Raw genomic sequence first — 16,954 nt, 5'->3', positions numbered from 1 at the left:
GCAACGGAAAACCCATTGGAACCTAAAGCGGGTCTTTATCAAGTTATGGAAATCATTAAACAACATATCAAAATCATATCCGAAAATATATTTGAAGATTACCTCATAAACAAAATTGAACAATGAAATTGTAATAATACTTAGCCTTCACAATAAGCTGTCCAGCTTTGAATGTGGTGCATTACACTTTCTATTTTCTTTGGTTTTGGCATACATTATGTTTTACTTTAAATTTGACAAAGAATACCTCTCTAATTTTGTAATTGCTTTAAAAACTGCATAATTACAATTTGAGAATAAAATATTTGCTCAAGTAAAATGAGTGTTTGTCGACTCGGCTCATTCTTATTCTATGCTTTCTAGTAAAAATATAAGACAAATCACAAGCCGATACTATGTCTGGGATTATCACAATTAAGAATATTTCATAATCAAGATTATTTCATAATCGCCATAATCAAATTATTCACAATTACATTTTAAATTAAAAAGAATCATCATTATTTCATAAACTCAAAAGCTACAATTTTTTCTCCAAAATTAAACAAAAATATATATACTCCTAACTGTTATTGGATACAGGAAATCTGACCCGGTGGGAGCATGATAAGGGCCTATTCAAATCTTGTGGCTGAGTCAGTACATTTGTTGAAAGCAATCATTTTCAATTTTGTTTATTTGTTTAGATGATCATTCCGTCAAGAAAACTCGGCCAACTCCCGCAAGGGTATATAAAACCCCTAGGTCGAACAGCCAATCTCTCTCTTACAAACATTGGTTTATTGTCTTTAATATAAACTGCACAAATCAAGAAACTGTAAATCGGCAACTAGACAAACCATTCTTATTCTATAGTCATCAGCGGTTAGCTTGGTAGGATTCGAACCCACAACCTTGTAATTGCAAGACTTCTTGAAGACTGTTTCATCACTGCTTGAAAACTTCCTGAACTTTGTCTCGGTAAACGTAAGCCACAACACCAATGGCTGTCAGCGTTGTCATGCTGGCAAACAACTTGAAAAAACCTGGAACTGACGGCAACATTTTCTCCAAAGGACTTTCATAAAATGGCTTTGCGGGAATTTCCTACATTGAAAGGGTGACACAAAAAACAGCACGTGGTTGAAAGATAAAAAAAAAGGTTTTTTTTTCTCTCCTTTTTTTTTCACAGGACTAAGGAGGTAAGTACTATCTATCTGTAGATTTTGCAATATTGCATGGCGGGGTAAATCTCTTTTGAGTAGTGTTGTTTCTGAGAAAAACTGGATGCTTCGATCAATATGCTCTGATTGTTGACATGTGGCCTTAAAGGCACTATTGGTAATTACCATAGAGTTATATATAAGAACTAGAGGGCGCATGAGTGATAGTTCGTGCACAAACTCCACGGGACCGCAAGGTGACAAGCGCATCATTCTGCACGCGCGTTGAATAGTAAATACATGTTTGAATTTTTTTTATTGAATGCTCACGCGATGCTGTTTGTTCAACTTAGAAAATGGCCGCACAAACACATGCTGTGAGATGCCAGTTTTGTCAACTTAGAAAATGGCCGCCTGCGCACATGCCGGAGCGCGTATATAGACTAGTGCGCCCTCTAGTTCTTATATATAACTCTATGGTAATTACTAAAAAAAAATCATTACCATAAAACCTTTCTTGATGACTAGTAATGGGGAGAGATTGATAGCATAGAACATTGTGAGAAACAGCTCCCTCTGAAGTAACGTAGTTTTCTAGCCACAAATTTGATTGAGAGACCTCAGATTTAGAATTTGAGGTCTCGAAATCAAGCATCTGAAAGCACACAACTTTGCGTGACCATGGTGCGACAAGGGTGTTTTTTCTTTCATTATTGTCTCGCAACTACGACGACCGATTGAGCTCAAATTTTCACAGGTTTGTTCGTTTATGCATATGTTGAGATACACCAAGTAAGAAGACTGGTCTTTGACAATTACCAATAGTGTCCAGTGTCTTAATAAGATTGGGAATGAGGAGACTTCTGGGCTTTGGCTTTGCGCATAATTTTGGGTGTCAATTCCCTTTAGTGCATGTTTGTATACGATTTTGACACCCAAAATGACACCCAGGATAGGCACATGTGAGTACGATGTGTGTATTGCAAGGGGTCTAAAATGTAAAGAAACAAACAATACTTAGAATGATATCATTGTTTAAGGTATTTACCAATGATTCTGGTTCCTCTTGCCATACTTCGTCTTTTGAAATAAGTCCCTTACGGTGGAGTACCTAAAAATAAATGATTGATAAATAATTTGTTGATTTATACTTGTCTTCCGAATCATCCAGAAAATACCAGTGGTTGAAGCCTATATACAATTGTTACCTTTGGAACGATGTCTTCAATGGACATTTTATAGTTTTTATAGAATTATTCCAGGGAAAACCCCCACGCCGGGGCAGATAGGGACTGTAAACCCAATCCAGGTAAGGCCCTGGCGTGATTTGAACCAGGGTCCTAGAGGCGGAAGGCAAGGCAATTAGAAGCCAACTTGACTGTGAAGCATGAATCCTAAGTGAGTTAAAGGAACATCACAGAATTAGCAATAACAAAATTTGTCTAGGATCACAGATTTACAGTAAACTTACACGATCTAATGATGCTTTGAAAACATCCCTAAAAAACTTATTTCCTGTTTGGAGTTCTTTTTTATTTTTTATCGATGTCATGCAAAATGTGTAATCGGTTTTTAAATATTTTCTCAAGACCTGGATTGCCGATTTATCTCAAACTTCTACAGGTTTGTCAGTTTATGTATATGGTGGATTACATAAAGTGCTTACACTGCCGGTAACTGTTTTGTTAGCAAAAACCAATTCTGTAATGTTCCTTTAACATACCTCTCTGGCAGCCCTCTCTCCAGCTTGCACCCCTCCTTCCATATAACCAGCCCAACAGTCGGCCGTCTCTGTCCCAGCAAAGTAAACATTCCCAAAAGGCTCACGGAGTACTCTGAAAGATGAACAATGAAACAGATCTTTAAGGAAAAGTATACAGTCAGCTCTCGTTATAAAGAGCAGTGTGAAGTAGAGGTTCTTGCATTCTGAAGTCTTGAATCAAATGTTTTCTTTGTATTTCTTTGTTTTGCATTCCTCTTACATGTATGACACATTCCTGTTATACAAAGGTACATGTAATTCGGCGAGTTCCAGCAATCTTGTTTTAATGAGAGGTGGCTGTACCTTTGGTTTTTGGAACTGTCAATTGTTTTACTCCTTTATAAATGTATAAGTTCACATTAACCCTAACACGGTCCCGTTTTTGAGATAGTTGATGAAACTTCGGAGCGGTTATGTCAACGCAGTAAGTTCAGTCCCGAAAAAGGAATACACAATCTGATCATTAATGGCCATATAAACGTTTAGTTAGAAGCCTATACAGCAGCTTTCAATTTCGACAGTATAAAGGTTTTTGAGAAACTTTTCACTTCGAAGTAATGTGGTTATGTGTAAAGATGTCAGTTATCATGCCCCCAAAAATTTAATCAGAGAAGTGCGACCACCTTTTGAAAATGAAACTTTCACAGGCAGTGACAGGTTGGTTTTATTGTATACATAATATGTGAACATTTATATTGGACTAAAACAATCAAACAGTTCCAACAATAAAAGGTATATCCCTGATGACGCCTATTGGCCTTTACCTGCCGAACTGGGTGAAGACACCGGGTGCCATGGAGGACATGTAGCAGCCCCCAGAGAACTCCTCTTCCATCCAGTTCTGTTCTACGTAGTTAATAGGCTGCAAAAAGACAAAGAAAACACTGTACAAAAAGGATGATCAACTGACCTCAACTAAGGGTTTTGGTTGTTTTAAACCGAAAGGTATCTATGAATGGGAGAGTGGTGAAACAGTCTTAAACTGCCAATTTAAAAAAGCTCTTAAAAGCAGTGGACACTATTGGTAACTACTCAAAACAATTATATTAGCATAAAACCTTTCTTGATAACGAGTTATGGGGACAGGTGGATAGTATAAAACACTGTGAGAAACAGCTCCCTCTGAAGTGACGTAGTTTTTGAGAAAGAAGTAATTATCCACAAATTTTATTTCGAGACCTCAGATTTAGATTTTGAGGTCTATTTTCTTAGCTAACAGTTTGTCATCATTTCTCTGTCGTTTGTTATTCTTTTTGTAAAGCCAGTGGACACTATTGGTAATTACTCAAAATAATTATTAGCAAAAACCTTACTTGATAACGAGTAATGGGGAGCTGTTGATAGTAAAAAAAACATTGTGAGAAACGGCTCCCTCTGAGGTAACGTAGTTTTTCGAGAAAGAAGTAATTTTCCAAGAATTTGATTTCGAGACATCGGAATTAGATTTTGAGGTCTCGAAATCAAGCATCTGAAAGCACACAACTTCGTGTGACAAGGGTGTTTTTTCTTTCATTAATATCTCACAACTTCGACGACCGATTGAGCTCAAATTTCCACAGGTTTGTTATTATTTGCATCTGTTGAGATACATTAACTGTGAAGACTAGTCTTTGACAATTACCAATAGTGTCCAGTGTCTTTAAGGTTGTGCCAAAGGACCTCACCTTCGGCTCAATCCTTTACCACGCAGCAACAACCCTGCCGGTTTTAAATGGCCATTTAAGACCTTCTCGCCTGCTCTTTTATTCATTTTGTAATAGAGGTACTTACATGCAATGCTTCTTCGGATCCAAATGCTTTTGCATAGTACTCGCAGATGGCTTGCTTCCTAGGTTCAAACAAATGATCAGATACAGTTATAATGTAAACTCAAGACAGGGGTAATTTTTTTTCCAGTTAAACATTTTGTCTCAAAAGAATGTATGGCCCTAGCATGCATACACCCAGTGCACCAATTTTGGAAGGGTAGCAGGTCCACTTCAAACTCAAATGTTGAGTTTGGGTCTCACAAAAATCTCTTGATCTTACTGAGTATCACCCATGAAACAGTTGAGATCAATCTTCTCTTGTTTGTTCGAATAAAACAGTTGAGATGACAAGATTTTGTTTCCTTTTGATTCTAGTCTGTTTTCGTTTGATTCTGGTCTTGTTAATCAAATCTGGTCAAAAGATTTTGAGCTACAAGTCCTGGGGTGGATTTCACAAAGGTAGTCCTAACTTAGGACTAGTCCTAGGCAATGCTAAGAGATAGGACCAGTCCTAAGTTAGGATGAGTTACTGGTCCTAACTTAGGACCAGTCCTATCTCTTAGCATTGCCTAGGACTAGTCCTAAGTTAGGACTACCTTTGTGAAATCCACACCTGGGGTCGATTTCATAAAGAATTAGGACTAGTCCTAGGAGATATACAAATTGCATGGTTAGTCCTAAGTTAGCACGAGTAACTGGTCCTAACTCGAGATAAGACTGGTCCTAGACTAGTCCTATGCAATGAAAAGAGATAGGACTGGTCCTAAGTTAGGACAGGTAACTCATCCTAACTTAGGATTGGTCCTATCTCTTAGCATTGCCTAGGACTAATCCTAAGTTAGGACTACCTTTGTGAAATCCACCCCTGGGTCTTGTGGATTTTCCCAATTTTTTTAGCCCTGCTCTCTACAGGACCTTCTTGGCTTATACAAGCATTAATAAATACACACGATTATTATTACTAGTAAGACCAGTATGAAATTTCAGGCCTATTTTACAAGTATCTTCTAGAGTTGAGTTATAAATCATATCATACCTTTCTTCTCTTGTTTGTAAACAGTATTTTCTTGCCATTGCTCCGTTGACAAACCTATAAAGTTTAGTTAAGATACTCATTAATTAGTGATAACAATCGAGGGAAATGTTTCAAAACAACATATTTTAAAGCCAACAATATATTTTAAAGAAACAACATATCTGTACTAAGTATTTATCAATTGAATGTCAATATAAATTTGGTTGGCGGTAACACCGTGTGTGTGTCTACTTGCCAGGTAGATTTTTGTTCTTTAGAGAACTGTGTTGCTATATATTCTACTACCGTGGAGTAGATTTTCAGGAGACTTCTCCGTTCTGGAAAACTGTTCATTTGTCCCATCAAGGGAACTCGGCAAACTCTCACAAAGGAATATAAACACCAAGCTGGCAAAAGCCAGCCCATACAAACATTGATTTAACGTCTATGATTATAAATTACACAAATCAAGAAATTTTTATTCAGTAACTAGACGCCACATTTATTCTAGTCATTGTGAAATCAGCAGTTAGCTGGGGATTTGAACCCACAACCTTTAAATTACAAGCCCTGCAGTCTAACCACTTGACCACGGTGACATAAATCCTGTCCTGCTTTTGAACTACTATCTGGGCGGAAGGTCGAACATTGGCTGGGACTACTACTTTAGCTTATAGGATCATTATGAACTTCACCACGGCGGAGTGAGTTCTTATTGGACTCGACTAGCTTGCTCTAGTCATTGTCAGGAGACTTAAGAGATATGAATTCACCGCTCCGATTGATTCTCTTGATGGGAGACCTGTGGTCAGTTGGCTCAGGCTATGGACCCTTGTCATGGTGCAGCCATTTTGAATTTCTCCCATTTATATCAATGTTACTAAACCGAGGCTGGAAGAACAAAATAGCCTGGTTCCTATTTGCAAAATGATTATTAGCATTCATTATTGTTATCCGATACGAGGTAGATGACCAAGATGGAGGCAGCATGATAAGTCTATTGTGTGAGTTGCCCATTATGTGATAGTGCCCTGTGTACAGGTGTAGGGTGTGTCAGTAGACTGTGGGATGTCAGGTAGGCCTACATGTCCACCGGACGGTTTTTGCATAGCCCGGACACAATTGCATATGCACAAATGTCCAGAGCGGACAGTATTGCATGGCGGACACAATTGCATCTGACACCGGCTTGGCGTTGATACCCTTATGAGAGTTTGCCAGATTTCTTTGATGGGAAGATCATTTATACAAACAAACAATCAATCAATCAGACACCCCAACAGTTTGAATGCGTCAAGCAGCCCGTTTGAGAGATGATTGTCCATGAATAAAACGTACCCCACAATGGCTGGATGAGAACCATCAGGTTTTATTTCCTCAAATGAACCACTTACGGGACCCTCAGTGCCAAGAACTATTCCATTGAAATCTAGAAATCCAAATACAAAAAAACAAAACAGGAAACTATTATTTAAAGACACTGATGGACACTATTGGTAATTGTCAAAACCAGTCTTCTCACTTGGTGTATCTCAACATATGCATAAAATAACCAACCTGTGAAAATTTGAGCTCAATTGGTCGTCGAAGTTGCGAGATAACTATGAAAGAAAAAACACCCTTGTCACCAAAGTTGCGTGCTTTCAGATGCTTGATTTCGAGACCTCAAAATCTAATTCTGAGGCCTCAAAATCAAATTCTTGGAAAAATACTTCTTTCTCGAAAAACTACGTTACCTCAGAGGGAGCCGTTTCTCACGATGTTTTTTATTACTATCAACAGCTCCCCATTACTCGTTATCAAGTAAGGTTTTTGCTAATAATTATTTTGAGTGATTACCAATAGTTTCCACTGCCTTTACAAAAAGAATAACAAATGACAGAGAAATGATGACTAACTGTTAACTAAGAAAATAGACCAAATTACCAATAGTGTCCACTGTCTCTAATGTAATATACATTTTGCCATGTTCCCCTTTCTTATCACAAGTAAATAAGGTTATATACAAAAAAGACACTTACTTCTTGGCAATGTACAAGTTTCCCGAAGTTGGGCACTATGCTACTTTTGTGTGTTTTACAAGAAATACTGTAATTGGGCAGGTATAAGTTAACCTATAACCTACTTGTTTCTTTTTTAAATGTCTGTCTAAAGTCGAATCATCTATACGAAGGGCTGAGTATACAATGTATCAGACAGTCTAACAACAATAAGTTTAATATTTACCTAAATTCCTCCAGAAATTTGTCTTGTAAAACACAAAGGTCTTGATAACGGAGCCCATTGGCATTCGCTGAATCAGCTGTGATCATACACAAATCAAAATCAAAGCAACACAATTTGTGGTAAAAAACTGAAAACAACGTTTGAATATGAAGGGGAACACTTAGCTAGGAACACCAGGGTTGGCAAACATGCATGTACATAGCAAGCACCCTTGTTCACAGGTTGTCTTAGGCTTGCAATTTACAGTGATTAAAGACAGTGGACACTATTTGTAATTGTCAAAGACCAGTCTTCTCACTTGGTGTATCTTAACATGCATAACATAACAAACCTTTGAAAATTTGAGCTCAATCGGTCGTCTAAGTTGCGAGATAATAATGAAAGAAAAAAATACCCTTGTCATATGAAGTTGTGTGCTTTCTGAGACCTCAAATTCTAAGGTCTCGAAATCAAATTCGTGGAAAATTACGTCACTTCAGAGGGAGCTGTTTCTCACAATGTTTTATACTATCAACTCCCCCCCCCCCATTACTCGTAATCAAGAAAGGTTTTATGATGATAATTATTTTGAGTAATTACCAATAGCGTCCACTGCCTATAAGTTCACTTATGGGGCATCCTTGGTTTCCAGAAATATATAATAATAGTAATAATAACAATAGTAATAATTCGGGGGTTTGTTAGAAGGTGGATTTTCCCAAATATTTGTAATGAGATATAGAACATTACCTGACTCTTTAAACAAGGAAGGGGGGGTTGAAAAACGATCCGTCCAAGAAGTGCCATCGGCATTGCGCTTATCAAGTAGGTTGCCTGTAAAGACAACACAGACAAAAATAATAACAATACAAGCATTTATAAATAATAATAATAATAATAAACGGCACTTAAAATACGCTCTACTTAGAAAACTAAATCACAGCGCTTACAAAAATAAATAAATGCCATTTTTCCGATGGTTGCAATGCTGGTTGGGACTGGATTACAGGGGAAACCTTTGTCCAGCAGACTGAATTATTTGTGCACACTGAATGCTGATATTGAGTACAGCAAATGGTGAAATTTGAGTAGCACCTGATATTGTGTAGCATTTTGCTATGCTATACAAGTTTTATGTCCTAATCCCTAAAATGACTGACGCAAGTGTTGTTGTACGTTTGCTCCATGGCTGGAACGAACTCTTACTAACAACTCAACTCTTATAACTGAATACAACAACTCAAAAGCGCATGCGCAAAGCTTAAAGTGGCACACGACTTAAAGCGACTACACTACATTCCTCCCTTTTTTTATAAAGGCAGGGCAAAAAGCAACTTTTTTAACCAGGAACTTTTTATTTAAATCTGCAACAATGCAAGAGCTTATAAACAAAACATCAGTCAAAGTCACACACTTATTAAATTAGTCTAACACATAAAGACACTGGACTATATTGGTAAATGTCAAAGACCAGTCTTCTCACCTGCTGTATCTCAACATGCATAAAATAACAACCTCTCCCCATTACTCGTCACCAAGTAAGGTTTTATGCTAGTAATTATTTTGAGTAATTACCAATAGTGTCCACTGCCTTAAAATACTCTACCTCAAATACTCCACCGTCTCTAGTTGTTACTTTAACACCATCGTTGGTTTGTTCCACACTTGCTACCACATGGTTTAGGAAGACGCTATCTGCGGAATGAGTGATCACAAATAATGACACAATTGCTTCCTAACAATACGGACTTGGATGTCAAATTAAATTGAATTGATCAAAATCTGATTTCTTTAATTATCCTGGCTCACATAATAAACTAAATCTAATGCCGTTTTTCAAAAAGGGTTGCAGCATTTCACACAGAGAAACCAGTCAAACTAGTGACTGGTATCCTGCTAAGCAGGAGAACTGTTCAGCAATATTTTCTGCTTAAGCAGCTCTATGAAATTGGGCCATGGTACGTGCAACAGCTTACCTTCACCAAGTTGCTGCGCAATACGCTCACTCACTTGCATCGAACCGCCAACAAATTTTCTTTCCTAATCATTAACAGAAATATTAAGTCATTGTCCATGAAGGAGGTAGTATAAGGAATACAAAGTTTTGTCTTTTCACTTAAGTGTAGCGTCAAAAATTGGTAAGTATCCCCAAAATTAAAGGCAATAAATATTTACTTGGTTAAAAGCACTGCAGCTGTTGAAAAAAAAAAAAATATTGAGAATGAACTTCCTTTGAAATAATACAAGTTGCAACTAACCTGACCACCGTCTGTGGTAGACATGAATCGAAGTACACCTGTAAAAAATCAATAAACCAAGAAATTTATTGTCTAACTGGATAATATTAATACTAACATATTAAAGGCAGTGGAGACAATTGGTAATTACTCAAAATGTTTAATAGCATAAAACCTTACTTGGTAACAAGTATTGGGGGGGAGGTCGATGGTTATGCATATGTTGAGATACAGCAAGTGAGAAGACTAGTGTTTGACAATTACCAATAGTGTCCAGGGGTCAATTTCACAAAAAGTTAGGACTAGTCCTAGGAGATATACAAATTGCATGGATAGTCCTAAGTTAGGACGAGTAACTGGTCCTAACTCGAGATAGGACTAGTCCTAACTCTTTGTGAAATCCACCCCAGTGTCTTTAACAGGCATGTAGTTTTTTTAGTATTTTTCCTAATTTCAGGCTGTTCTCAAGACCCACTCCCTCCCAACAAATGTTCATAGTTGTTTACAGCCCCTGTAGTACTTGTTGCCTACCTCCACCAACCTTGATGTACCAGAGGAAGAACAGGAAAGACAGATTGCAGGACTCGGTGGCGAAGGCCGCCCTCACGATAAGATCAATGGAATTCTTGCTGAACTCGCACCAGCAGTTTGCGTCCATCCATGATTGGACGGTCATGCTGTCCCACTCTACCGCCCTTGGCGCGTCCCAAGGTGCTGCGGCTGGAATCTATAATACAGGCAAAACAACCCTGAATACACTTTAATTGTGTTTGTGATAAAAAATTTAAAAAATATTGTATGCTTGTGTAGTGCAGTGCTAGAGCAGTGTCTTACCAACTAGACTACCGAGGTTGCCCGGCAGCTAGAGGCAGTTCGAATCCTATGTTTTGGCAGCGGGTTCCGCAACGATATAATAGATGTTAAATTTGCATCGGGGATAAAGACACTGCTCTATAAAGACACTGCTATAAAGACACTTCTCCAGAAATGCAAGGGTCGTGGGTTCGAATCCCACCCGAGTAACATGCCTGTGATATATTTTTCACAGGACTCGGGGAAAGTACTGAGTATACAGTGCTAACACACATCGGTGTATGGGTAAAAACCAAAATTAATATTCTTTATCCCCGATGCAAATTTAACATCTATTATATCGTTGCGGTACCCGCTGCCAAAACATAGGATTCGAACTGCCTCTAGCTGCCGGGCAACCTCGGTAGTCTAGTTGGTAAGACACTGCTCTAGAAATGCAAGGGTCGTGGGTTCGAATCCCACCCGAGTAACATGCCTGTGATATATTTTTTCACAGGACTCAGGAAAGTACTGAGTATACAGTGCTAACACACATCGGTGTATGGGTAAAAACCAAAATTAATATTCTTTATCCCCGATGCAAATTTAACATCTATTTTATATCGTTGCAGTACCCGCTGCCAAAACATAGGATTCGAACTGCCTCTAGCTGCCGGGCAACCTCGGTAGTCTAGTTGGTAAGACACTGCTCTAGAAATGCAAGGGTCGTGGGTTCGAATCCCACCCGAGTAACATGCCTGTGATATATTTTTCACAGGACTCGGGAAAGTACTGAGTATACAGTGCTAACACACATCGGTGTATGGGTAAAAACCAAAATTAATAACCATGTGTATACCTACTTCCCGGGTAGAGTTTGTTCTTGTAGAGAACCATCTTGCTACCGCGGAGTAGATTTTTTCACATTTTTCGGGAGACTTCTCAGTTCTAACTGTCCTGCTTTGAAACTACTACCTGGGCGGAGGGTAGAAAGTTTGCTAGGACTACTAGTTTAGCTTATAGGATCGTTTTTTAATGCACTACCATGGAGTGAGTTCTTAATTGGTCTCAACGTTTGGAATAGCTCGCTCTAGTCATCGTCAGGAGACTGAAGAGAAGTGAGAGAAATTGGCCTATTTATAGGGGTTCAGAGGGTTTCAGTGGAGAGTCAGTCAACGCTCTGATTGGTTGAAAGGACAATGCCTCAAATCCCATATTGACCCATTTCACCTGACGCCATCATCAGAATAATCTTGGATGCGCCATTTTGGTGGTCAATGTCAACGTGTGTTATTCAGTGAAGTGCGCGTTTTTAGGTGACGCGGCGTTTACACGTAAGCCTATTGACCACCAACATGGTGAGCGTGGCATCAGCCGCCGCGTGTGACCCGCGTGCAAGGGGTCAATACAATATCTTTGTTAAGAATTAAGGAAAGATGCTTACCGTCTCTCCATAGGAGTCAAAGAGCCTTAAGGCATAGTTGGTATCCAGCATAGCAAGGAAACTGGGAAACACTGGTAAAGCGGCCCTAAAGGGATGTGACTTCCCCTGCAAATAAAAGTAAAAAGGTCAAGTCTATCCCGAGCCATCCTGCCAGTGTTTATTTAATAGGACTGTGGTTATTTGGGTAATTTTCTTTCGGGTACCCGATGTTTATTTTGATCCGAGTACCCGTTACATCCAGACCTAAAAATTCATAGCGGCCACGCACGGCCCGACCATCTTATTTGCCGATGTACACCTGGAAAAATTCACCTCCTCATGTCCGTTGCCGTGCTGTTTTCTTCCTTTGGCTGCCGTGCAGTTCTCAACTATGGTTATCCAGTTACGATAAAATGGAACATTTCTTCTATCCGATCCCGAAGCGTTTGGTGTACCAACCATTGACCACATCCGCAACCACACATGAACATGGAACCATCTTCGATGCTCGTTGTTCATCTGCATGGTCTGGTTCTCTCCTCAACATAGCACATACGCACATCAGGTTTTTATTAGGCATTAAAGACACTTGACACTAGTGGTAATTGTCAAAGACCAGTCTTCTCACTTGGTGTATCTCAACATATGCACAAAATAACAAACCTGTGAAAGTTTGAACTCAATTGGTCGTCGAAGTTGCGAGTTACTCTTGTCACACGAAGTTGTGTGCTTTCAGATGCTTAATTTCGAGACCTCAAAATCTAATTCCGAGGTCTCAAAATCAAACTCGTGGAAAATTACCTCAAAAACTACATACTTCAGAGGGAGCTGTTTCTCACAATATTTTATACTATCAACAACTCTCCATTGATCGTTAACAAGTAAGTTTTTATGGATATAACTATTTTGAGAAATTACCTATAGTGTCCACTGCAACTGACTGAATATGAGTATTTCTTTTTCCCCTGGACAGGATGCCAGTCCGTCGCAGGTTACTCCACAGCTCTCATTAGTACCCCTTTGTACTGCTGGGAGGGCTTGTTTAAGGACACAAGTATCGAGACTGACCGGAGCCCAATTTCATGGCTCTGCTTACCGTAAGCACAGAATCGGTGCTTCTGGAAGCAGGGAATTCTGCGCTTATTTCAGGGGTTTGCGGCGAATTTTGGTGTCTGCGCGTGCGTACTCCATGTTACTAGGCCATCTACGCCTACAAGGCTAGCGCATAAATTCGGGGCTTGCAAGTAAGCGGGGAATGGTGATCATAAGCGCAGAATTCGGCGGTAAGCAGAGCCATGAAATTGGGCACGACTTACGTTCCTGAATTCGATCGTTCTTTCCACCTCGTTCACTATTTGGTTCTGGATTCCATATTCCTTGGCCAGACGGATGATCCTGTTTTGAGTGGGTCCGATGTACGTGCCACCAACATCCAGATACTCGAAGGCTGGGTCCTGCAGAGCAATTTAGTCATCATAATAACAACAAAACTAGGTTCTTATAAAGCACTTTTAAATCACATACCTAGGGGCATATCAAAGCGCAGCTGGTCACTGGGCCACAATAACTCTTTCCTACCATCTCAGCTCCCTGCCAAATAAGTACGCTATATCAATCACAAGAACCATCTCTGCCCTCACAGGAACCCGTTTAGCCATGGGTTGTGAGAAGCAATTTTAATAAAGTGTCTCCCTCAGTGACACAAGTGTCAAATCGTGATTTAAACCCACACTTTGATGAATTGAACAGGAATACCCCAGCTTGAATCGGTAAACAATGAAAAGGCTCAATATTCAGATTTCATTTATAGGACTAATCTTTGAAAAATTTGTTTAAGGCAGAGAGAAGCTTACCCTTAAGGTGTACGTCCGACCTCCCACTCTGTCCCTGGCCTCCAACACCAGAACATTTTGGCCTTGCTCCTGGAGTAGTTTGGCAGCAGAGAGACCTTTTTGAATGGAAATATTGAAAACATTATACGACTTGGAGCCTCCATTACTTAGAAATATTAGAACTCGATCTCAAGGCGCTGGACACTATTGGCACTGTTGGCAATACAGTAAGCATACAGTAAGCATAAAAACTAACTGGGTACTGAGCAATGGGGAGCTGTTGATAGTATAACACATTGTGAGAAACGGCTCCCTCTACAATAACATTGTCAATGAGAAAGAAGTGATTTCTCACTCAAATTTTAGAAGACTTTAGGCCTTAAGCCTTTTTTAGGCGAGCACACAACTTGTGCGACAAGGATGTTTTTTCCTTCATTATTCTTTTGCAACTTCAAAGACCAATTGAGTCAAATTTTCACAGATTTGTTATTTTATGCAAATGTTGGGATACACCAAGTGAGGATACTGGTCTTTGATAATTACCAAAGGTGTCCTGTTCCTTTAAAGTATTGTTTGATTTCATGGTCCATCTTGGATGAACTGTCCTAACAGTAGGACATAATCCAACTTGAAACTTGAGAAAACTCATGACTGCCCCATTGCAAGTTTCACCAAAAATACAATGTACAGGGTTTGAAACACCAACTGGACAACCAGCTAGAGTCCAGTATTTTTAGCACTTGTTCAGTTATTGTAGCACTTGACCAGTAAGTTCAGCACTTGACCAGTTACCCTAAACCATTCCTACAGTTAAGTGTTTTCCTACAATCCTTTTGAAAATGTGCAAATGTAATGACCCCTTGCATAACCTGAAGTGCATTACACAAATGCGTGTCCAGCATTTCGACCAGTTTAAGAGTCAGTTCCAAGAGCAAATTTTAAATACCAAAATGGCGGACAGGATTAGGCACTTGAAGTTGTACAAGTGTAATTACACTCTGTGCAAGGGGTCAACACAAAATTACAAACCCCTCCTAAACACTCAGCAAACTATATTATAGAGAGAGAACTCTGCTACAAACTTTTAGTCTAGTGAGATTCTATAGCTACAGGACCTGTTGTCGGGTTGGCTTAGTGGAATTTTACTTGCCTCCCACCTCTAGGACCCCTGTTCAGCACTGCACTGTATGTGGATTTAGTCTTCTTCGGAGCGAATATAAAAACAAAAACAAAATTAAACTATAGTCTCTCAGCTTTTTCACTCATCTATATTTCAAGAAAATAGAATCTATGCTTTTTTAACACTGAACTTGTCAGCCAGACCACATGGAGTGACTTTTGACTGCTCCTCAGAGGACCACTGTTTTTTAGGATTTTTTGTTTATACAAGTCGCCATGCCGAAACAAAAGGCTAGAAGGCCACTTCAAAGTGTGGGCTACAATTTAACTGTATTTTTCAGGAGCCTATGCCAACTACTCCTCGAGCTGAAACAGGGTTACCCCCTTTACAGTCCATACGGGTAGGCTTGAGTATCATCCAACAGAAGCCTGGCTGGTCAAAAACACTACCTCCCCCAACAAGTGTATTGGTTTTAGTGTCACGACCGGGACTCAAACCCACACTCTGCTTATCAGTTAATCACCACCAGAGCTAAAATCCACTGACACACTACAATGTAGGCAATGTTAAGAGAGAACGCTGTATCTAGTTTCTGGCCTCACCGCTGATTCCCCCTCCAATGACAATGACATCACGCTTCCCGTTAGACATGGTTCCCATCAATGGTCACACTCACAGCTTGCTAGAAATCACTGCAAAGTAAAAGAAACCATAGCTAAGGCTCTGTCATACACAAATTTCTACTGAGTAAAGTCAGGCCTGTATGCTTCGTTTTTGAAAGGGCAAGGGCACCACACAGCATTTTCTCCTTGGTACCCTGGGGAAATTGTAAATTGTACTACTGAAGCATTGATACTTTCAAGGGTACCAAGGCAATGACCTGGGGGCAGGGAGGCAATCGCCCATGTTGCCTCCGTGAAGTATACAGTCAAACACTCCTACCCTGAATGAGGTTCGTTCTGCTATCGTCTCCACATGGAGACAATAATAATAAATATAGCCGCTGGCGGAACGTACCTATAAATCATACTGACTGTACTAGCAATCAATCAATTGAATTGACAACAATCGATATGATGTGTCAGAATCAGATGAATAAATAAAAAAGGGCTGAGTTAGTGTAATTAATAAATATAGTAGTAGTAAACTAGTAGTAGAACACAGCTCCAAATAAAACCAAGGATCTGTATTCTGCAAAGAGTTACACAAACAAATTTCTATAAGTTGTTTGGTGTCGTGGCTGGCCGGCTGTGCACACATTCTATTCATACAGTGATAAATGACATCGATTGTTTATACTCTTGCGACTCCTTCCTTCCTATGCACTATTCTATCATCTACGACTAATGGACTACGTCTACCCATGGTCTACCCGTCCGTACGTGGCCGTGGGAATGTTACCATGTTTGGTGTAAATTCACACTTCTTTGAAGACAAGTGACCGCACCATTTGAAAATAAATTGTGTATCAACATAGCTGTACGGGGGAGAGCAATGCTTTTATGAATTAAAATGTGCATGAAAGAAACAAACAATATAGTTAAAATTGGCAAAACATTCACCTGGACCACACCACACAGTGGTGACCTCTAAATTCCCTATCTTGAAAACTCGCGATCTATCGATCCGGATCTCGTGAACACGAGATCAATCACGTGATTAGACATGTGACACGTCA

The 16,954-nt window shown here is 39.5% G+C and overlaps 1 protein-coding gene across 3 annotated transcripts; it reads right to left on the bottom strand.

Moving 5' to 3' along the window:
* Positions 1–348: 348 nt before the first annotated feature.
* Positions 349–16,906, bottom strand: LOC117289023 (amine oxidase [flavin-containing] B-like). Of its 3 annotated transcripts, none has more exons than XM_033769929.1 (18): positions 16,839–16,906; positions 15,879–15,968; positions 14,178–14,272; positions 13,641–13,778; positions 12,346–12,450; positions 10,641–10,836; positions 10,131–10,168; positions 9,849–9,912; positions 9,479–9,567; positions 8,623–8,706; positions 7,894–7,969; positions 7,006–7,096; positions 5,689–5,742; positions 4,675–4,732; positions 3,669–3,766; positions 2,866–2,977; positions 2,191–2,253; positions 349–1,086 (listed from the first exon to the last, which is right to left on the bottom strand). In XM_033769929.1, the coding sequence occupies exons 2-18, from the start codon at positions 15,934–15,936 to the stop codon at positions 928–930; spliced, it is 1,578 nt and encodes a 525-aa protein (XP_033625820.1). In that variant the 5' UTR covers positions 15,937–15,968; positions 16,839–16,906; the 3' UTR covers positions 349–927. The 3 variants fall into 3 exon arrangements, with proteins under 3 accessions (XP_033625820.1, XP_033625821.1, XP_033625822.1); XM_033769930.1 differs by lacking the exon at positions 16,839–16,906 and adding an exon at positions 16,678–16,820; XM_033769931.1 differs by lacking the exon at positions 16,839–16,906 and adding an exon at positions 16,488–16,527.
* Positions 16,907–16,954: the final 48 nt, after the last annotated feature.

Source organism: Asterias rubens, chromosome 4 (genome assembly GCF_902459465.1).
Source record: "Asterias rubens chromosome 4, eAstRub1.3, whole genome shotgun sequence".
NCBI lineage: Eukaryota > Metazoa > Echinodermata > Asteroidea > Forcipulatida > Asteriidae > Asterias > Asterias rubens.
Note: the sequence above shows the minus strand (reverse complement) of the source record. Positions and strands in the feature narration are given on the sequence as shown.